This window comes from Myotis nattereri (genome assembly GCF_964212035.1).
Source record: "Myotis nattereri genome assembly, chromosome: 7".
Lineage (NCBI taxonomy): Eukaryota > Metazoa > Chordata > Mammalia > Chiroptera > Vespertilionidae > Myotis > Myotis nattereri.
In genome coordinates, this window is record NC_138082.1 from 54,085,243 (window position 1) to 54,108,652 (window position 23,410).

The 23,410-nt window shown below is 34.0% G+C and overlaps 1 protein-coding gene across 2 annotated transcripts in view; it reads right to left on the reverse strand.

Moving 5' to 3' along the window:
* PSMD14 (proteasome 26S subunit, non-ATPase 14) overlaps nt 1-23,410 on the reverse strand; it is an 84,484-nt gene that overhangs the window by 32,564 nt on the left and 28,510 nt on the right. For both annotated transcript variants that reach the window (XM_081095921.1, XM_081095922.1), the window contains 4 exons: nt 10,085-10,156; nt 9,758-9,877; nt 7,119-7,189; nt 5,951-6,101 (listed from right to left, as the gene is read on the reverse strand). In XM_081095921.1, coding sequence (XP_080952047.1) covers nt 5,951-6,101; nt 7,119-7,189; nt 9,758-9,877; nt 10,085-10,156 — 414 coding nt within the window. The remainder of the gene's footprint in view (nt 1-5,950; nt 6,102-7,118; nt 7,190-9,757; nt 9,878-10,084; nt 10,157-23,410) is intronic.

The window sequence follows — 23,410 nt, forward strand, 5'->3', positions numbered from 1 at the left end:
GTCCAGAAATATTCTCATCCTATATAATAAAAGGCTAATATGCAAATTGTCCCCTCGACCAGGAGTTTGACCAGGGGGTGGGGCCGGCCGGCCAACTGCACACAGCCCCTCCCCCCCGGCCTGATCGGGTGAGCCGGCTGGACCCCACTCGTGCATGAATTCGTGCACCAAGCCTCTCATACTTAATAAGAGCTAATGTCAAATCGTTTGAATATCTTAAACAAATTATATATATATATATATATATATATATATATATATATATATATATGTTATGAAAAGGCCTTTTAAACCAAGTCATGTTTCCATTTGCTGGTACAACACAGGCTGGTACAGGGAATAGATGTTACTCTTGTCTCCAGTGTAAAACAGTGTCTGTTGAATGAATGACCAGGGATTAGACTGGAGAATGAAAAGCATTACAGAAGCAAAGGAGTAGATAATATTCTTATAGATAACGGAACACTAAAAACTGTTAGATTTATATACGATTTATGCTTGTTAGAATTTTAAACAAAAAATTGCTTTAACATTCCAACAGACAATTTCTGATTATATTAGTTAAATGTTATAAACCATTACATTTGTCTGTCAGGTATAGTATAGGTACATTAGTACCTATAGTATTTTCTTAGCTATCGTCACAGACTAAAGCTAATACTATTAAAAAACTTTAATTTGATAACAAAAGTGCAAAACAGAAAGCAAACAAAAGATACAATAGTAAATAAACTTGTCCCAAGAGCTGGGTGGGTATGCTCAGAACTATATTAAAAGTGGAAATAGAATTTTTATGTGTCCTATTTTCTATTTTTCTCTTTCAATCTGGAAAATGAGATAAAGAAAAGGTGTGTATGTACAATTTGAGATTAGGATTATCCAGCTCTCACTGATCCTTAAGGGATAATAATCAAAAGAGAGTAAAAGAAAGTCTTATGAATAACAACTATTCTAAATATCTTGCACTACCTTTAAAAGACAAATGACATGGTAAACTTGAACTCTAGCTCTGATTACACACAAATTCATCAAGGCTAAGGTTTGTGAACAAGTTGCCTCACTGAGCTTGTCAATTCACACATTTAATAAATGACTCTATGACTCCTCTAACATAGAAAAATTACTTACTAAAACTCATAAAACTGCAGTTTTTTATATGCTGAAAGCCAAACTGATAACAGTGACCACTGACACATCCATTCCTTGATTTTATTTTATAAAAATTTATTTTAAAAACTACTTAAAAAAAACAAACAAACTACTTTTGCCAGACAATATATAAATTCCAAGACATGAAAACGTTTTTATACCAAAAGAGGCTCCAAAACACAAAATGGTTTTAAGTATAATACATTTAATTACTTCAAAGGCCAGAATTTTAATGTAATGTATTCACTTTCCTCTTCATCAGCATGCCCCAGAGAAATATGCTGGAAAATAGTAATTGCTCAATAAAAAGTAGCTGAATCAGAAGAGCATTCCTAAATTCATCAGGCTTATAGAAAATACAAGGGAAAGTTCTCATTTCTTTTATGGAATGGAAAGTTTTCATTATCTTCATCTTCCTAAAGTGAGCAAGTTAGTAATTAATTTATAGACTTATTCTTAACAAAACTTTCAGAGATATTCATATTTTTAAATATGCTTGTAGTTAATTCTTTTAAGTAACAATTACTTTAATCTTCAGAATAATAAAGGACCATTTATTGCACACCTCTGATTATGTATGGCATGTGTACACTAATCATGCATATGTCATTTCATAATATTCACAATATCATGATAGTCACTAAAATCCCTATTTTATAGATGAAAAAATCTGAAGCTCAAGAAAATTAGGTAACTTGTTCAAGGTCATGCTGTAAAGAAGATATAAAAATGGAATTCTAATGTAGGTCTCATCCCAGAGCCTGTGCTCTTCATTACTCTATGTCCTCCCTGCCTCTATGACATTTTTTTAAAATAATAACAAGCTAAAACAAAACTATTAGTTGAGTAGTTTAAAATCTCCACCATCTTAAAACTTTCCAATACAAAATGTCTTGGTAAATATTTGCCCCCTTGTCCTGAAAAAGGCATAACCTTCTAAATATCTGCAGATAAAAGTTAAGGTCTTATAACATTCATCCCCTAATTCTTTTCTCCTATATTTGTATTTACTTTTCAGAGCCCCATTTTTTTTTTGTAAAACATTAATTTAGAAAAGAACAACAAAAACTATAAACTATTTACTTTATATTCTAATGCATCTGTGAAAGCAGAATTAACAAAGGTAAGTACCATCTAGAATGGTATTGTTCCTACATTCTTCCCCACAGGTACAAACTCTTCTTTTCTGAGTGATGTCCTGTCCATCCCTCAAAGCTCAGTCCAAATTTCATGTACTTTGTGCATCTTTTACCCATTTCTTCCTTCTTTTAATTTAATCTGTATTTACTATGCTTGCTATACAAATACTTTTTTTATATATTGGTACATGCAGGGTTCCAAATAAGTATTTATTGAATTATATCTGTCCCTAGTAACCAATTTAATACTTAATTTACAGAAACAAAGCAGTATCAGTATAATTTGTATTCTATCAGTACGCAATGTAGGATTATCAGCATATAAATGGCATATTATCTGGCTCACAAATAATACCAAATGTATATGACTAATTTCCTAGAGACAAAGACCATTTTTTCTTTATGTGGTACCCCAGAATCATTAGCATACAGGTATATCAGATTTACTTAAGAAATACCTACAGATGAGCTGATCTACAACTAGATAAATATTACATTTTTAAAAGTCTATTGAGACATGGCTGGTGTGGCTCAGTTGGTTGACCATTGTCCTGTGTACCAAAAGGTTGCTGGTTCAATTCCTGGTCAGGGCACATGTCTGAGTTTGTAGGCTCTATCCCTGGTAGGGAGCATGCAGGAGGCAGCCAATCTCTCTTCTCTCTTCTTTCTTTCTCTCTCTCTCTCCTCTCTCTCTCTCTCTCTCTCTCTGAAAATCAATAGAAATATTTCTTTTTAAAAGTCCATTGAGTATTTCTGATTATATTAAATAAAATATTTTCAAGGAAATAGAGATGTATTTAGACTAAAAGGTTATTAGTGTTTTGTGTCCTTTTTAATGTTTTAAAGATAGAGAACAGACACAAACAGGAGTTAGCAGGTAATGTATGAACATTTTACTGACAGGAATCCTGATAAGAAAATGAGTTCTCAAAAGTAGTAATAATTATGAATTAATTGTGATTACAAAGAAAGAATCCATGCTTATCACTCAAAAACAGAGATAATATTGGGATTTATAAAAATAAAAATATATAGGAAAGAGGTATTTAGTGAACAGAAACCGAATTTAAATCATTTACATATAGACTGCCATTTTTAACTCTTGATCTACTCATTGCCTTATTAAGTATTTTGACAGCTTTGAGAAAGCACATGCAAGGGAGAGGAAGGCAGAGTCTTATGTTACTCAGTTTTTACAAGTTTATATTCTTAAGTTTAATGCTTCAACTAGGAACACTGGCCATGGATATACTAGCATTTAATTTGGTTCATAGTTTCGAGAGGTCTTGACACTGAGAATCATATATTATAACCATATTCAGAACCTTATAGATCAGTGGTTCTCAACCTTCCTAATGCCGTGACCAAAGGGCACAGTCCCTCATGTTGTGGTGACCCCCAACCATAAAATTATTTTCGTTGCTACATCATAACTGTAATTTCGCTACTGTTATGAATTGTAATGTAAATATGTGATATGCAGGATGTATTTAGGCAACCCCTGTGAAAGGGTCATTCAAGCCCCAAAGGGGTCACGGCCCACAGGTTGAGAACCACTGTTATAGATGAAGTTACTTTAGTTCTTAACAAAGAACTAAATCTTTATTTCAGGTAATAAAATTGTGAAAATCTATGTTAGGTATAACAAGTGATGTGAATCATCAATGATACATACTTATACTAATACAAAAATTTTTCAAAAATATTTTATGACAAAATTAGACAGTACTACTTGTTATTTCATAATTTTAGATATTTTTAACTCTACATTTTACCACATGACAGCAGTCATGTGATACAAGTATTTTTAAATGCAACACATTCTTCTAATATGAATTATGATTAATTATAAACAAGCAATGCAAATTCCAACACTGTATGATACTTAAAACTGGTTTAGAACCTAAAACTGACATTTAAAAAAACTATATGCAAGATAACCAAAAATAAAATACATATTCATTTATTTACAATCTATTTTGAGAATGCTTTCTTTTATTGTATTTAAGCCTATATTTTCCATTTCAAAGTGGCCACCGTCACATAAACCAGCATCATAAAAAAATCTGTCACAATAATACAAAATAAAACTCTAATTATATTTAAAATTAAAGCTTCAATTATTATTTGTAAATATTGTGGTAGAGAAACTTAATCTGATAATTCTGTTGTTACATTTCTAAAATAAGAATCATTACTTAAATGAGTTGCCAAAAAGGTATGTTATCAGAAAATTAAACTTAAATAGTATTATACTGTACTTTAATTCAAAAAACTAAAAACAAAAATCAAGGATTTTTAATTCCTTTTAGATACAGATATATTATTTAAGTAACAACATACTTAGTAAAAAAAAAAAAAAAAAGTAAATAAATTGAAATACTGGTACATAGCAAGCACCTGAAGTTACCTATACTGAATTGCCTAGTATATCAGCTATTATAATTGGTTTTATGGATAGTTTTTGCTTCTGAAAAGCTAAACCACATCTAATAGGATCATGATTTAGAGAAGACCTCAATTTTATTCATCATAATAATATAATGTCAGCAAGTGTTTAACTTCAAATTCATGATAAAAACTCCACATTTTAACAGCCAGATTTAGTTTGTTTGGGCTGGTGAGCAGATGTTAATGTAATCTGCAGTACTATCAAACTCCAGGTCTAATAGATAGCAAGCTAATATTTACTCTTAAGTGCTCTAAAAATAATTTGTAAAAGCTGCATAAAAAGGATCCCATAAATGTATTATGATTTTATTATAACAATTATTCTACACTACAATGGAAGTACATGCTCAAACAAGACACCTCAGCAGTATTTTAAAGCAGTAACCACCTAGCCAATTTCTGTATGTTCTGTAGTTTTTCTAATCCACTCTCCCTGTGGTTGAGCAAAATCGAATTGCCTCTCACATTTGCAGACAGCTCTGTGAAGGTGATAATAGAGCTACTCCCTGCTGTCATGAGGCAGGAAATAGGAAAATGGCATATGGGGCTAGAAAGAAAGAAAAAAAAAGAAAGAAAGAACAAACGAACAAAAAAGAAAAAAAAGAACTAAACAAGAACAAAAGATTTTGACAAAGAACAACTATAACCCAATATGCTTTGCAAGTTAATCTCTTTTCAGAATCATTTAGCATATTTAATTATTCATCTGGGTCCTCACTCCAAAAATGGGAATGATTGTTACCAAGTCTTTGGGGCAAGTTTTCATTGTCTAAAATATTTGGAACATACAACTCCAGAATATGTCCTGCACAATATCTGTAAAACAGAGCTCTTTAACTAGATTTTTTAAATGTGCCAATCCCAAATTCTCCATTTTTAAATAAAGAAAGGAAGAGTACTGTTTATTAAAATATTCATGAAGTGTGTATAGCAGGCTTTTAGCATGGTTTAACATTCCTAAACCTATGAAATAAAAAAATTTAAAGATAAACATTCATGATTAGACAATAGCTGATTAAAGTAGAAACAAATCTCTAAATAATACCAAGACACACATATAAACTTGTATAGTCCTTTTTTTTCCTTTTTTAAGTAACCGGTCGGGGGTTTTGTGTAATTAAGAATTCTGCTTTAAAAATACAGATTCCTATTTAATGTGACTGCAAACAGAATGTAGCAGTAGATGCTAATAAAGACAGAATCTACTCTACCTTTCCTTTTACACTCTGAATGGGATCCACAACCACTGCCACAGCTCTCTCCGACAATGCTTCAAAGCTCTGCTGCGTGTTGATATCCACACCAGAAAGCCAACAACCAAAGCCCGGGTGACTGTGATACCAACCAACAACCATCTCCGGTCTGAAACAAAGAGGGCATTCAGCTGTTCAGAACAGAACAAGGAATACATTTATGATATGAAAAGAAACAGCACACTAACAGGGTATAAATTAAGAAGAGATGATAAACACACAGGTGTGAAGAAGCACCATTAGAAACACTGATATCATACACCACATTATCCAGAAAACATGGCAATGAGTAAGTGTGATAAAGGAGTGCTATCATTAAGAGATGCACATTAGCAGTGGTAGATAAGGCTTTCCGTTTTTCACCTTGTTACCACACTTTCTCAGAGCCAGTTTTTACCCTTTCAGCATTCAAGTAAATATCTACTCTTTAACTCCTTAGCTCTGGGAGTTGGATTTTTCAGGCACAGTATATTTTTAACAATGGACACCAGGATCCACTGTTGTGAAAGGATTAAATATCAATTAAACCAGCAGTAGAACTAGGAACTCAGTCAAAAACCAATTTGCACTGATCTGCTCAGCTGCTGAGCCTTTTGCTAACATTAATTTTGAAGTTTTCTCCACACAGTAGAAGAATTTGAGCAAGAGAATGACAACTATTGAGAGGTTTAATCTGGGGCGGGGGGAGGGGGGGGGGAATAACTCAAAGAATATTTAGATTCTATTTGCCCTGTCTTTAAAACTCATATGCCTACAAATATAATTAAATATTCAGAATATTATTTGGTTGCAACTCTCAAATACAATGGAACATAAACTCTCTTTCAATTATCAGTGACTAGAGAGTAACTCCATATGCTAACCAGAGGGAAGCCACAGCACAAGCTTACTATGTGATGGTTGAGAATTTTATCATGAAGCAGTTTTCTGATTGGCAAATTTCTTTGATTCTAGATGAATGAGAAACTAGATGGGTGGTGCCTAGCACTGACAGTGATGCTTTTACATTAACTACATGTAATTCCCCCCGCCCCCAGGAATGATATTCATAAACATCCAAAATTTTGAGATATGTTTCTGAAAATATTTGCCATTATTCCTTTATATGATCATTTAAAATACTTACCTTCCTGTCTGCTTCAGCATATCCAGCATTTTGGCTTGGAACACTGGATCAACTGCCTCCACACTAACACCCTGGTTTAAAAAGGAAGAAAAATAAATAGCTTTTATAATTACAGGGGGGGAAAAAACCCCACAAATTACAATGTAAATTAACAAAAAGCTACCCAAGAAAACCTAGGTATAGTATTTTGAGATATCAAAATAATTTTATAAGTTTTGAAACCCATATCTGATACCTGCTCATTCAATTATAAATCTTACATCAATAAAGCTCCTAAAATCACCAACTACCAAATTTCTTAGTTAAGACTTAATTAAGGTAATTTTCAATTATAGTAGAGACCATCTTTTTCAGGTTCCTTTAAAAGTTTATGGCCATGGCGTTCCCTCCCTCCCTCTCTCTCTCTCTCTGATTGTGTGTGTGTGTGTGTGAGAAACACCAAATAATTGAATTAACTATTTTTTGGTGAGACCTGTTAGAAAGCATACTTCCTAATGCTGCCATCCTTTGTTAACTTTTAAGCATCGCATTCAAAGTTCTACAATTATTCAGCTATTATAATAATAAAGTTTCAATTATTTTCCCAGCAATGTAAACACTTAGAAGAAAGAAAGTAATTTATTCATTTCACAGAGTTGTTTTTGGGGTTGGAAAAAGAGGAAGTTTAGTGCTTCAGTTAGGACAACTTGGTAGATTAGGTAGTTGGAGGGAATTAATATACTTTTGAATATTACCTAAAGTATAAAAGCATTCACATAAAAATTTCCCACTAGAGACAATCTATAACCAAGTCTTTAAAAAGCTGTATTATATTGCTTTTTCAACCAAAAGAAAATTTCACAACCTAAACTCTCACAGGCATTCATATCATCTCTTCAGTGATAGATCATTGCTATTATAGCTCGCAAAAGGCTTTCTTCTAACTTCAGGAATTTAAGTCTGATCTACTTAAACAAACCAGTTAACATAAACACTTCCTTCCAACCAAACAGTATTTTGAATCTAATTGAGAGTGCATACTCAAGAACAGGGGTATCCAATCTGCTACTACCTACAGAATAAAAAAGGGTTTTTTTTCCCCACATTTTTAAAAGATGGTTAAAAAAACAAAACACAAGAAACACACACACACACACACACACACACACACACGAATAGGAGGCAGAGACACATGTCTTTACAGAAGTTAGCTAACTCTTAGACCAGAAGAAAAACTTTCAAATTCAGCACAGATTACACATGGGAATCAAAATCTTCTATTTTATATTGCCAAACACACACTTATACAGAATATTAAAGCTTAAGATCCCTTTATAATGAATATGCATATAAGAATCACGTTACAGATAAAAACAGTTAATTTTATGTGTTTCATATATTCTGACATGAAAAGATAGATATAAATAATAGTCTAATATTCAAATCTAAATCTTTAGTTAATATGCAGTGTATTTCTCTATGTCCAATGTACAAAATAAATATAATGGAAAATCGGCAGATCCAAATTAGTTTGCCTCATTTCATGTTTTTCTATATTTTGCTTTGTTTACAAATAAACTGCATTCTGTAGCAACTACTCCATTTAAAATACTTATTAAACACACACACGCATATTGCAATATTTAAAAATGAAAATTGTTTTTCTCTAGCATCTATTTTATCAAAACATACTTACAGTAAAGAGCCTCAAACAGAGCAAACAGCTTTATGAAAACAATTTCTTTAACCTGGATATTTTATAAGGTCCAATAAGAAAAACATCCATCATAAAAAATACACATATTATATTTTTGTAGGCAAACAGATGAGAAGGATATGTATGTTGTTTTTTTGGAAGGTAGGTAGAACAGTTATTGTCTTTTGGCCAATTTCTTTAAGTCAAAATACACACCTATCTACACAAGTCCAATGTACTAAACAAAATAAAAAACAAAACAAAAAATTGTTCCAGAGAGAGTAAAAATTCTAAACAGTAGATGACTTTCAAATCTGTATGAATTCTGTTTCTTACATAAACAAATTACCATGATAGGCAAAAAGACCAAAGTTTACCATAAATTGTTTTTTAACTTAACATTTTGAATAGGAAAAGTTTAAGAGTCATTTATCACCATATATGAAACATTTAAAAAAGGGTCATATTTCAAAAACAATGGAAACAAAACATGAGGACTAGATAATGTATGTAAGTGAAAATCTAATTAAGAGTCTGAAATCTTTTGAAACAAGTGTTCAAACTAATCAAACTGATATCCTACTATTTGAGAGTGACTAATTTATAATAAACCCAGTATGCTATGCTAGTTTAAGCTGAAGGTATGAGTAAAGGGATTTAATGTTAGCATCATTCAGTTTACGGATGCACTTAAAATATAAATCATTTAATTCAATACAATCATTTAATTCAACAAACTATTAATTTATGATGAATTTTAATCTTATGAATTTTTCCCATCAGGAAGAGAAAATAGAATACGATGAATGTTATTTGGCATAGGAAAATCTTATGATGAATTTTCAATCTTATGATGAATTTTTCCTATGAGGAAAATATAATATGATGAATATTATTTTGCATAGGAAAAGTAAAGAGAAAAGAAACACATTTACTTGCAGCAGGCAACCATAAAAGTACTCACTGTTCCTGACTGTGGCATAGCAAACACATCAATCACTCTGACGGTGTAATCGTCAACAAATTCTCCAAGCATCAGACCCATAACTTCCATTGGAACTCCAGCACGACCATGTTTTAACATCTGTAAGAGAAAGAGATGTGGACACAAAGCTTTGAGATCTTCATTCTTTTTAAATTAAGAACCTAATTTAGTTTCAGTGGAAATAAAACACTCTATTTTATTGATGTAGCTAAAACAATAGTTTGTCTGAGAGGATTAAGATGACAAGTATTCCAAAGTAAAAGATACAGAGCTCTCTTAAAGCAAATTACTCCATTCAGCACTTACTTTTAACAGTGCCAGGGAAGAGATATAGACTTGTTCTGCTGTGTCCACTGCAGGAGCATCTGTAGGTGGCCCCTAGAAACAAGCATATCAATTATATACACACAGACTTTATGAGTTTAAAAGTAAAGTTACAACTTGATTGGTTTTAAGAGTTTGGGGAAAATATGTCAAGTATCCTTTTATTCAGGTACAACACAAATAATCAAAACAAGTTTGGGATATCAAACCTGTTGAAAACAGATCAAACTTAGTACTAAGGCAAATGTCTAATGGACATAAAACTTAAATCTTTCAGCAATGCTAATCTATCTCCACTCCAAAATAACTGTAATGCACCAATTAGTCATGTTTCTCACCAATGTGAATGCAAAATGCTGTCAGACTAGCATGATTAGTGGAAGGATCAATGTGAAGAGCAAATTCTCTGAGCTTGATTTTCAGCATGTAGATTAGGGCTATGGGATTTCTTTGAAAATAGTAGATATAGTGGGGGGGTGGGGGGGGAGGGGGACAAAAGACTTCTAATCCCTAGTTGAAAGAGCTGTGAACAACATACTATATACTTCACCTGATGAAGTTGTTCCCCTCCTCCCATACAACAACAAATTTAACACAGTAAACCCCAGGTGTGAACAAATGGAGCCTGGTGTAGCTAACAAGAAAATACTTTCAAATCCTGACCACTACCTTTAAAACAAATATTAATCTTAGTATTACAGGCTATGGAAGGTACTGTTTCTCCCTAAGGATTCTATCTTCATCAAAAACAACAAACCTCTTTTACTATAACATTCTGTGGCACAAAGTAATTTATATATAGTCCTTACCCTCAAGATGACTACAATCTTATAGCTATAATTCCGCACATAGAAATTTTTTAAAATTTATTTTTATTGTTGAAAGTATTACAGATGTTCCCCTTTTCCCCCCATTGACTCTCTACCCCCCCTCCCCCAGAACTATTGTGTGTCCACAGGTTATGCATAAATGCATATAAATTCTTTGGTTAATCTCTTCCCTCCCCTCCCCTTCCCTGTGAAATTCTTCAGTCTGTTCCATGCTTCTATGTCTTAGGATCTATTTTGTTCATCAGTTTATTCTGTTCATTAGATTCCACATATGAATGAGATCGTGTGATTCTTGTCTTCCTCTGGCTTATTTCCCTTAGCATAATACTCTCCCGGTCCTTCCATGCTATCTCAAAGGGTAAGAGATCCTCCTTTTTTACAGCTGCATAGTACTGCATTGTGTAAATTTTACCTACAAGATGACTACAATCTTATAAATGTAATTCCGAACACAGAAAACTTTTTTCCCCCTTAATACTGGGCAGTCTGGGAAATTAAAATTAAATGTGACTTATAATTGTTATAAGTTTTGCTTAAAGTTCCCTTTCCTTGACATCTAACTATTACAAACTATATAAAAAACATGATACTTTCCAAATTATGTCAACACTCTATCTTGCTCTAACAGGTTTGCTCACTAAAATTAAACAACTGCTTTACTCATTACATTTCACACTTATAGGTCTATGTATACTTTGTGCTTCTTGTCTATTTCTATGCTAAATTCTGTGATTTGTTTTGTTTAAAAGCTCATTAATATTTATTGAAGCATCCTATATAATAAAAATGTAATATGCAAATTGACTGAACGGCAGAATGACTGGTTGCGGGAGCCTATCCCATCTCTGCTGCAAGTCGGCGGTAAAGAGCGCGTGAGGGTTCCGGACTGCAAGAGGGCGCAGGCCGGGCTAGGGAATCTCGTGGCACTGGGCTTCTAGTTAAGAATAAAAGGCCCTACAATAAGTTTTCTCTAAATACAAGAATAATACAAAAATCACCTGTTTTCATATGTACAATGTGGTAAGAAAAATCAAATCCCTTAAAATTTTAAATAATAAATGCCACATAATAACTTAAAAACTGAGTTCTTCATCTATTCTCACCCAATACAGCTTTTATCGCTTGCATTTCAAATATATATGAATCTCAGAATGAGAACTTAATGTAAGTTAAAGTGCTACCATGCCAAAACATTTGCTGAGATCATCCCATATAATAAAAGCCTAATATGTTAAGTGTCTGGTCGTCGGTTCAACCAATCAAAGCATAATATGCTAATGATATGATAAAGATGCTCAACTGCTCGCTATGACGTGCACTGGCCACCAGGGGGCAGACACTCCAACAAGTAGGTTAGCTTGCTGCTGGGGTCCAGCCGATTGGGACTGAGTGAGATGGCCAGACACGCCCTGGAGCCCTCCCGTGGTCCCTTCCTAGCTGGCCAACCTCCCGCGTCTCTACCTTGCCCCGATCATGCACTGGTGGGGTCCCTCGGCAGCCTGTTTCACCCTGATCCCGCAGGCCAGGCCGAGGGGCCCCACTGGTGCATGAATTCATGCACTGGGCCTCTAGTCATCATATAAAACATTATTTTGTTAAAATAATTTTATTCATTTAAAAAAGTTAAGAAAATTTAAGAAGGTAAGGACAGTAGTAAATTGGGATGAGAGGTTTTAGGGAAGTAATACTTTAAGGTCAGGACAGTGAACACTGTATTCATAAAAAGTATTCCAGGATCCACAGCAACTTAAAATACGCATATGGAGAAAAAATTTTAAACTGGTGTCTATTCTACAGTTATTAATACAAGTGATTTTTAACAAGGGTGCCAATACCATTCAATAAGGAAAGGATAATCTTTTCAACAAATGGATATCCGCATGCAAAAGAATAAAGCTAGAACCTTATCTAATATCATACAGAAATTAACTCAAAACGGACCAAGGACATAAAAACATTAAGTAAGACCTAAAACAGTAACTAAAGAAAATATAGAACAAAAAGTTCATAATATTGGTTTGGCAATGATTTCTTGGATATGATATTAAAGGCACAGAAAAAATATACATTGGACTTTATAAAAATTAAAAAATTTTGTGCATCTCCATGGCCGATGTGGCTCAGTTGGTTAGAGCACTGTGTTGTGCTCTGAAGACTCATGGGTTCGACTCCCGTCTGGGGCACATATTCAGGTTGTGGGTTCGATCCTTGTTCAGGATTAAAAAAATTTTTTGTGCATCAAGATACTATCAACAGAGCAAAAAGGCAACCCACAGAATAGGAGAAAATATCTATAAATTATATATCTGACAAGGGATTAATATCCAGAATATATCATAGAGAACTCTTGAATCTCAAAAAACAAAACCAAACAACTTGCCCTAAGCGGTCGGCTCAGTGGATAAAACGTCGGCCTGCGGGCTGAAGGGTCCCAGGTTCAATTCCGGTCAAGGGCATGTACCTTGGTTGTGGGCACATCCCCAGTAGAGGGTGTGCAGGAGGCAGCTGATTGATGTTTCTCTCTCATTGATGTTTCTAACTCTCTATTCCTCTCCCTTCCTCTCTGTAAAAAATTAATAAAATGTATTTTTTTAAAATTAAAATGGCAACTATAAACACACACACACACACACAAAACAAAAAACAACGATGTGAAGAAAATGGAACCTCTGTGCGCCATGGGGAATATAAAATGGTACAACCACTGTGGAAAACAGTATGGCAGCTCCTCAAAAAATTAAAAATAGAATACCATAGCATTGAGCAATTCTACTTCTGAATATTTACCCAAAAGTATTGAAAGCAGGATCTTAAAAGAGATATTTGTATAGCAATGTTCACAGCAACAATATTCACAACAGTTAAAACATGGAAGCAATCCAAGTGTCCATTGATGAATGAATGGGTAAGCAGAATGTGGTATATACACACAAAAGAATATTGAGCCTTGAAAAGAAAGTAAATTCTGCAATATGCTTTGCCCGGGCGACAGGCTCCGATCGCCCAATGGCGAACGGGGAACCAGGGAACATGGCTCTGATCGCAGGCCAGGCGGAGGGACCGTACCGAACACGAATTTTGTGTGCCAGGCCTCTAGTGTGTGTGTGTGTGTGTGTGTGTGTGTATGAATTATCTGGATCAGAAAACACATTTTATGTATAAACCTTAACTGAACAAATATAACAATATAAAGCTGACAACATAATCTAAACTTACAAAATACTAAAAAACTTAAAAAGGAAAAAAACAAACCCTAAAAACGAATTGTCCCGTTTACAACAAAAGTCAACATAAAAGTTACCAAAATACTAAAATCTTAATGGAAAACATGTGCAAATAATAGTAAGCAATTATTACATAACAAACACATGATGAAATATGAAAACTGTCGAACCTCAACAGGTGACCTTCTTTAAGACATGCCAATTAACACAGTAAGACATTGTTGTTGTTTTTGTTTTCCTATCAACAAGCCTTACAATGCCTAATTTTGGAGAAGGTATAATAAAAGAGACACTCTCAGCACTGTGGTGGGATTGTGAATTAGTATAATCTATCATAAAAGCAATTAAGTGATGTATATTGAAAGCTTTACAATTGCACACACTTTTTGACCTACTTTTGCATTCCTAGAAATTATTTAAGTAAATAAGCAGAAATATGTGCATAACCAGAACATTCATGATAGTTCTTCTTAAAATAATGCAAATAAACCTAAGAACAAAATAACAACCAATAACTGAAGAATACTGTTGAAAGTTCCTTTCTCTAAAATCTCTGCTGTCTGTAGCCATCTTAATCAGCAATATTACCTTAAGTTAAAGGTATGCCAGCTGCTGCTATACTGAATATTTTAAACTTACAATCTTGAAGGAATTCTCTCCTAATTTAAAAAGAAAACTAAGACAGTGGAACATTGCTGCTAAATACATTTACATGGAGGCAGATTTCTCTCCCTTCTTGGGGGCTATGATAGCAAGAAAGATAAATTAGCAATTAACCCATAAGACAAACACACAGGCTCCAATGTTTGCCAGAGAAAAGATTTTATAGCACTTAAGGACACAGCCTTTTTTGGCCAGTTCTTGACTGTATGCAAAAGATTCCACTTCAGAAATTTCTTCAGTCTCAAAATCTGAGCTCTTAGTGTGGGAAAGTGACTTAAAATCATGAAATATAGTAAAGGTTCAAAAGAACTTGATGTAGCTTGGAAAAGATTCATGGTACAGAACAATGATCTTCAAATATAAGAAAAGTTTCAGACAAAGTTCAGACTAATAGTTCTGAAAGTGCAATGCTTGAACCAGACCCAGCATCAGTATCATCTGGGAATTTGTTAGAAATGCACATTCTTGCTAAAACGGGAATTCTGGGGGCAAAGCCCAGAAATATGGATTTTGAAAAAAACCTCTAGGTGATTCTAATGCTCACTAAATTATGAGAACCACTGATTTTAGACTACATAGTTTATAGAACTATATAACTAATGTTAAACACTTATATTGGTCCAAGCTATCTAAAGAAGAGTTGAAGTTAATGAGTTCCTTGTAATAGGAGTTATTAAAACATAAGTGTTCAAATTTATGAACATGTTATAGAAGGATCTCAAACATTTGATAACTGCTTAAGTCAGATGATGTTTTTGGGTTCTCTCCCAACTCAGCAATCATTACAATTGTTTCCCAAGGGAGACAAACAAATCCAACATCTTCAAAATCAAACTTACCAAGTTTCTCTACAAACTAACTTTCCCGACTTATAACTCTAATTAATTATCTTGAGTAGTCTCAAACTAGAAATTTGCACAAAATTTTGTTGACTCTCCTTCAGTCCTCATATGGAATATATCACAAAGTTTTATCAATTCTTTGTTATTCTGAGTGACAGAGATTTCAAAAAATATTCATTTTTGAAAAGAGTTAAAAAATACCATCCAAAGAGTTCATTCCTAGTCAAGTTTAGAATATTTTGCATATATACCCTACCCCCCAAAGTTATGCTGTATGTTAGAATATTAAATACTTGAAAAAAAATCTGTTTATCTTTATTTAATCTAACGTTTTCTGAATCCATGGGCAACATGGTCCTCTCAGAACAAATCCAGAGTTTCTTCCTCAGGCTCTGAAGAAATTTATCATTTTTTTCAAATGTGAAGGCAGAGATCAATCCCAGGCTCCAAATAATATGTAAGTATTTACCATTGTGCCTAGCACTTAAATTCATGGTTAAATGAAGGCTTCAAGAAGCTTATGATGTAGTTAGAAAGGCAGACACACTGGCATAGGTTATCAGGACTAAAATGCAATTTCTGACTTCCAGCATGCCTCCCATTTTCAGATGCCCAAATGTACTTTTATTCTGGAGGCTTAGTTCCTTTCCTTTGTTTACAATGTTAGAATCCTCTGCTACCTGGAGCCATTTCCTATTAGAGACACAGGATGCTGTTCCTCCCCAAAAGCAGTTACTATGCCCACTGAGAACAAGGGACACTTGAAGAGTCTCCACATATTTTCTGAAATCTGGATGGGCACACTGGGCTTTGCAGAGTTAAACACACTACTGTATTTACTTACAAAACAGTTCCTACTCTACTATGAAAACCAAAAAATGCCTCTTTATTAAAACACACTGTAGGAAATTTAAGTCACACAAAATGTGGGGCTGTTTTTTAAAATCACATGCAATGACAAATTCTACACATCCCATGCATAAGATAAAAAAAATCTGGCCCTGACTGGTTTGGCTCAGTAGATAGAGCGTCAGCTGCAGACTGAAAGGTCCCAGGTTCGATTCCGGTCAAGGGCATGTACCGTGGTTGCGGGCACATCCCCAGTAGGAGGTGTGCAGGAGGCAGCTGATCGATGTTTCTCTCTCATTGATGTTTCTAACTCTCTATCCCTCTCCCTTCCTCTCTGTAAAAAATCAATAAAATATTTTTTTTAAAAAAAAAAATCTGGCCCTAGTCAGTTTGGCTCAATGGATAGATCGTCAACCTGCGGACTGAAGGGTCCCAGGTTCGATTCTGATCAAGGGCACATGCCTGGGTTGCGAGCTCGATCCCCAGTGTGGGCGTGCAGGAGGCAGCCGATCAATGACTTTCATCACTGATGTTTCTATCTCTCTCTCTCTCCTTCACCCTTCCTCTTTGAAATCAATAAAAAAAATTTTTTTAATCTGAATAAATGTAGAGAATTTTAATTACTGCAATCATTTTTCATTTACTTCTCTTTATTTTATCATTTTTCCATCACCATTTATGCCCCCTATATCCTCTCCTACCACCATTCAATCATCTTTCATTCATTAAGAATTTAGGCTCAAGAAACTAAGCTAAATGCTGGGTAAACTAAGGTGAAAATTGTATGATATAAATCAAATGAAAACCTGGGCCCAAATATTTTTGAATTTAAAAAATTAGCCTAGACGATTACTATTATAAAAAATAAATTATAGAGAAAATGTTTCTTTCCCCCCTGGTGCTTAATCAACAGCATATCTCTAAACATTTCAGCTTATACAATGTGTGAACTATTCAAGTTAACTCTGCTGACCTTATAACAACTATTTTACCATCATAATAAACAAGTACAGAAAGTCATGTTTTTGGAGACTGAACATGATATAACTTAAATTTCAAGGTCTTTTGATAACAAATGGTAAAATAACTGAAGGCACTGGTATAACTAAAGCAGTATTAAGCAAAAGAAAAAACTAAAGAGAATTGATCTGTATTTCACACAATGCCACTATAAAATAGAAACACACATCACTGACAACAGATAAATAAGAAACATCTGAATGTTTCAAATTGAAAATTGGAATATGATTTAGTTCTATACTGCTGTAAAAAACATGAAACTAAATGCACATACCCCCTCATATATATAAGAAATGGAAATAATTACTTTCGTTATATATTTCTCATTCTTAGTACTTAATTCCTATAGGCAACTTTGAAATGACTTAAGTCTGACTCTTTATAGTAAGTTTGTTTTAAAAGGGGAGGAAACCCTATTCCTTTAAACTGACTAAAATTATAAGTCAGCCATCTAACGGAACTGTGGGGTAAATAAGTGAGCCACAGGCACAAGAAGTGAGGTCGACCTTTATATAAACGTGAAAATCTACCCAACCAGTGAGATGTAATACCTATGATGGACTCCACAGAGGCATCAAGCCTACCTCTGTACAATAAGTTTTAATCTGTCACATTTAGTAAAACAGAAATTATTAACCAAGCCCACAAATTTTAAGTGTGGGTAAATTAAATGAGACATGAGTTGAGTTTTTTGTCTTTTTTTTTTTCTTTCTATTTAGAAGGTTAAAATTTGATCCTACATTAAAAGGTGTGACTTTTACTTGGGTAGTCCTTGTTGACTAAGTGTTAAAAAAAAAAAAAAAAAGGTATTTGCCATTATAACAGGATAAAAACTAACGACTCGAAGTGTTACCTACTCAGGCCTTTTAACAAATTTGTTAACACTATTAGTTATATTACTCCACCTTTCTCTTAGTGTGAACTGGTATCAATTACTTAGCCAATTTTATTATGTTATTAAAATACCTGCTGATTAAACATGAACCAAAGTGTCAGCTGAAAGAAATCTAAAATAAAGAGTATCACTGAACTTCAACACTTCAAATATAACTGAAATTATAAAGTTATCTTGGGAAATGACATTTCAAAATTTATAAAAAATGTTGCTGTGGGAGTAAATATTACATAGGACTTATTTTTATACTAGCTATTTAAAGGTGTGTATTTGGTCCTGCATTATAGAATTATGTTTAAAGGTCTATTAAAATATGTATTTTTCAACAAAGAAAAAATAAACTATATCAACAAATAAAGGTGACTACTTTAAAACGAAATGAAACCTAAACATATAATATATTGAATAGTTAACAAAAAATAATTCTTTTTTTTTTTACTTTTATTGTTGACACTATTAAAGATGACGCCTCTTCCCTCCTTTGCCCACCCCCACCTCTTTCCCTCTGGGTACCACCTCACTGTGGTCTGTGCAGAAAATAATTTTAATCTATGGTATCCAATATAACTCTCAACAAATTCTACCAAAAATTTAAAATTTTGATGAAACCAGCACCTTCAATTTCCTCAATGAAAAAATTCAAAAAGAGAAAAAAAAGAAAAGCACACACAAAATAAGCAAATTCAAACATATACAAGTAACCACCACTGTATTGTTTATTTCTTACCCAGAAAGCTAAGAAGCAACCTTTTAATACTTTAATTTTGTGAGTATTAAACAACTAGTGTGAAAAAACAAGCTGCATGTAAACTATTTCTACTGCCTGAGCTTCAATGACTAGCTGAGGCAACCTGTTATAGGAGGTGTTAATTGGCAATAGGAGTACAAGTCAGAAGCATGTTCCCCATCGTCCTAACCCAGCAAGGCTAGGTCATTAAAGTGGAAATGAATTCTTTCATGTCGACTTAACCCTTTCAATGCATGATTTCAGCTGTTTCCTCTCAATTAATTTTTAAAACTTGTTACTTTTTAGAGTTAAAAAAATGTTAAAAAAAAAAAAAAAGTCCTTTGGCTGACAGTTCCAATGACTATATTATTCAAAAGAGAAGAATAGAACAAGTTAATTGCAATGTATTATTGCAACTCTCCCCTCTGAAAAACATATAAACTAATTGTATTTGCTTATTTTAACACTGAAAAGAAGATACAGGATATAGTGTTTATAAGTAGCTTGTAACCATTTAGTCACATAGAGTTTTGATTTACATTTCTCTTTCAGGATCCAACAACTACCCCACAATGAAAACTTAATCACCTTAACCTTGGGATAGAGCAGTACTAATTTTTTTTTTAATTCCCATAATGTTCGTACAGGAATTCCCAATATAAAAATGTTTTGAAACATATATGTTAAACACTTTCCTAATTATGTTTCTTTATTCTGGTAAGGTAAATAGTCACAACATATCCTGATGACTGGTAGCCAAAAAAGCCAAAATTCCTTTTATGGCATGATCTTAGAGGTTTCCAGATGGCACATTAATTCTTTAAAAAAAAAAAAAAAAAAAGGACAAAAAGAAGGAAAGAAAAATAAGAAGGGAAATGTCAAAATAATGATACATTGCTTTGAAATGCTATATTTATAAATGCTAATATTCCCATATATTTTTAAACATTATAGGCATTTAAAATAAAACTCAATTATATAAATATTCTAAATAGTATGATTAAAAGTTAGCATACATATAATGAATCTTTTATCTCTCAGTAATATTGGAAGGATTTAATAAAAATATCAGACTAAGAACAAAAAATTAAAAAACCTGTAATACCTAACACTATGTAGATAAATCAATTAGAAATTACTAACATGGCAATGGAGACATAATTTCACCCAGTTATAAAATAGCTGGGCTCTGGAGTAAATATAACCAATAACATACTTATTAGAAGTCACTGGTTTGATTCCCAGTCAGGGCACATGCCTGGGTTGTGGGCTCAATCCCCAGTAGAGGGTGTGCAGGAGGCAGCCAATCAATGTTTCTCTCTCTCTCTCCCTTGCCCTTCCTCTCTCTAAAATCAATAAAAACACTTTTGAAAAAAGAATATAAAAATTTCAGTGGGAAACAGGCACTGGGGTGAGGCAATGTGGAATATGACACCATCATCTTATAAAGACATCAGATCAAAGTAACAGGGGCTGATGGCCCAGTGCACTATGACCAACTGTGACATTTCTTTGTCTTTAAGACCACCCTTGATACTCACTTTAAAACAATTTTCACCTACTTAAAAATGAGTGTGTGAAATATGCCTTAAGCACCGATCACTTTAGACATCTTTGAAATCTGTCTCACCAGAATAGGGACTATCTCCCACACCAGGTGATTTTCATTCTGCCCCACAGCAATGAGGAAGGAGCAAGCACAACGTTTGGTTACTTTTGCTATATAAAGCACAATCATTCACAAGGATCAATCAAACTTCAGAAACCAAAGGGTAACAACAAACGTTTTGGAGTGGCTAAAACACACTATCTTTTATAATTGGAAATATAAAAGGGTCCCAGAATGAAGCAGAACCTTGAATGCCCTACAACAGAACATTAAGGTATCACAACAGTTCCATATTACTTACAGTAATATGTAGTGTCTCTTTGGTTGACAGAATTTGTACAAATATTATATCTGACTTACAGTCTTGAGGCCAGGGGCTATTTCTCTTTAACATATAGTTCTCAGAACAAAATATTCTTTAAAAAATCCTATATAACAAAACCCCAATATGCAAATTGACCGGACGGTGGAACGACCAGTTGCTATGATGTGCACTGACCACCAGGGAGCAGACGCTCAATGCAGGAGCTGCCCCCTGGTGGTTAGTGCACTCCCACAGGGGGAGTGCTACTCAGCCAGAAGCTGGGCTCATGGCATTGCTGGCGAGTGCAGCGACGATGGGGGAGTCTCTCCTACCTCCGCTGCAGGCAGGCAGTAAGGAGCGAGGGGTCCAAGACTGCGAGAGCTCCAGGCTGTGAGAGGGATGTCCAAATGCCAGCTTAGGCCCAATCCTCAGGGGGACTGGGCCTAAGCCGGCCGGCGGACATCCCCCAAGGGGTCCCAGATGCAGGGCGCAGGCCAGGCTGAGGGATCTCCCCCCCCAACCCCCATGCATGAATTTTGTGTACCAGGCCTCTAGTAATATTATAAAAACCTGATTATCTGACATCCAAGTAATGGGTACCACTGGAAGAGAAGACTGTTCAAGGCTGGGATTAGCCAAATCACTGACCAAAGGAACTGAAAGGGACCAAGAGGTAGTCAGTGCGCCTCATAGTGACTGGTCCAGCGGTTGTTCTGGTCGTTCTGTCGTTAGGGTGAATTTGCATATTACCCTTTTATTATATAGGATGGATTAATCACGTTGATATGTAAAGATCACTTACTTTATAAAAGGCCACTGTTAAGTGTAATTATGTACACATTTTCCCACTAATGCACTATTATGTACACATTTGCCCACTAATGGATAATTAGGTAGTTTTTAATTATTATATATAGAGATCAGCAAACTATAACCTGTGGGCAAGCCAGCTGATTGTTTTTTTGCAAATACAATTTTATTGGAACACAGCCAGGCCTATTCATTTTTGTATTATGTATGGCTGCATTAACACTACAGATTTACTATCTGGCCCTTTAAGAAAAGCATACCAACCCTTGTTATAAACAATGCTATTATGAATGACCTTGTATCCATGTGGAACACATAATTGGGAAAAAAAACTGGTAGGTTATAGGGTAGGAAAATCTTTATCATTTTCTAAATTTCACCAAAATGTTTTCCAAAATGGTTGTAATACTACCATTAGCTTACATGCATTTAGACCATTTGCATTTCTTCCAATGTTCATATCTGTTGCCACTTTAAAAAATTTTTTTCTTACTGATTTGTAGAAGTTAAATATATATATGTAAAACACGAATGCTTTCTCTATTACATATTAGATATATTTTTCCCCATCGGTGGCTCACTGTTTTCTACATTTCTCCATGCCTCAGGTGCATCTGAAAAATGAGGATTATAACAACAACCCAAATTCATACAGCTGTTGCAGATCATGAGTTAATATCTTTAAAATACTTAGAACAGTGCCTAGCACATCCCAATGTTCCACAAATGTATTTATTTTATAATGGTGTTTCTACGAAGGGGACAGGCAGGACAATTATTCAACATACACAAAGTTATAATTTTTGAACTCTGTAACTTGTCATATACTACTCATTTTTAATAACTATTTACCTCTTTAAAAATACCTTGTTTAGGTCTCCAAAAACTCCTTGATTTATGCTAATTAGAAGCAAAAAAAAAAAAAAGGCTTAGAAGTTCTGAGGCCTAACAGAGAATAAAGGATAGAAATCATCTCTTCACGACTTCTAGAAATACTCCTGAGCACTGCCCTAACTTTATTAAGCATTCATCTATTCACAATAGTATTTGGGATATCACCCAAAATATTACAGAATTGCTATTTCTGAGGAACTAAGAGAACAAGGACAGAAAATAATAGAAGAAAAATGCTTGCAAAGCACTGAAAGAATAAATGTGGTCAAAAGGCACAGGGGGAAGCTATGTTCTTTAGGGAAGGAAGGCACAGGTCATACAACTATTTCTCTTCTTATACTTCCATTTAATGCTCCACAGAAGAGCACTTAAAAATCTTTCAGTTCTGCTCTGAAGTCACATTTTTTTTTCAAATGTATTTCTTCTAAAATCATAATACACTGAACAAGTTAATTGCTACATGCCTCAATTTCCCCACCTGTAAAATAGAAACTTGTTGCTTAACCAATAATATTTACTAACTACTGGACATTATTGCCTTAGGAAAGGGAACAGCCAAACCTGTGAGAACAAAAAAGGCACAGTGGTCAGGTAAGACAAATAACAAACAACAAAACATTTAAATAGAAGGTGTTCTCTCC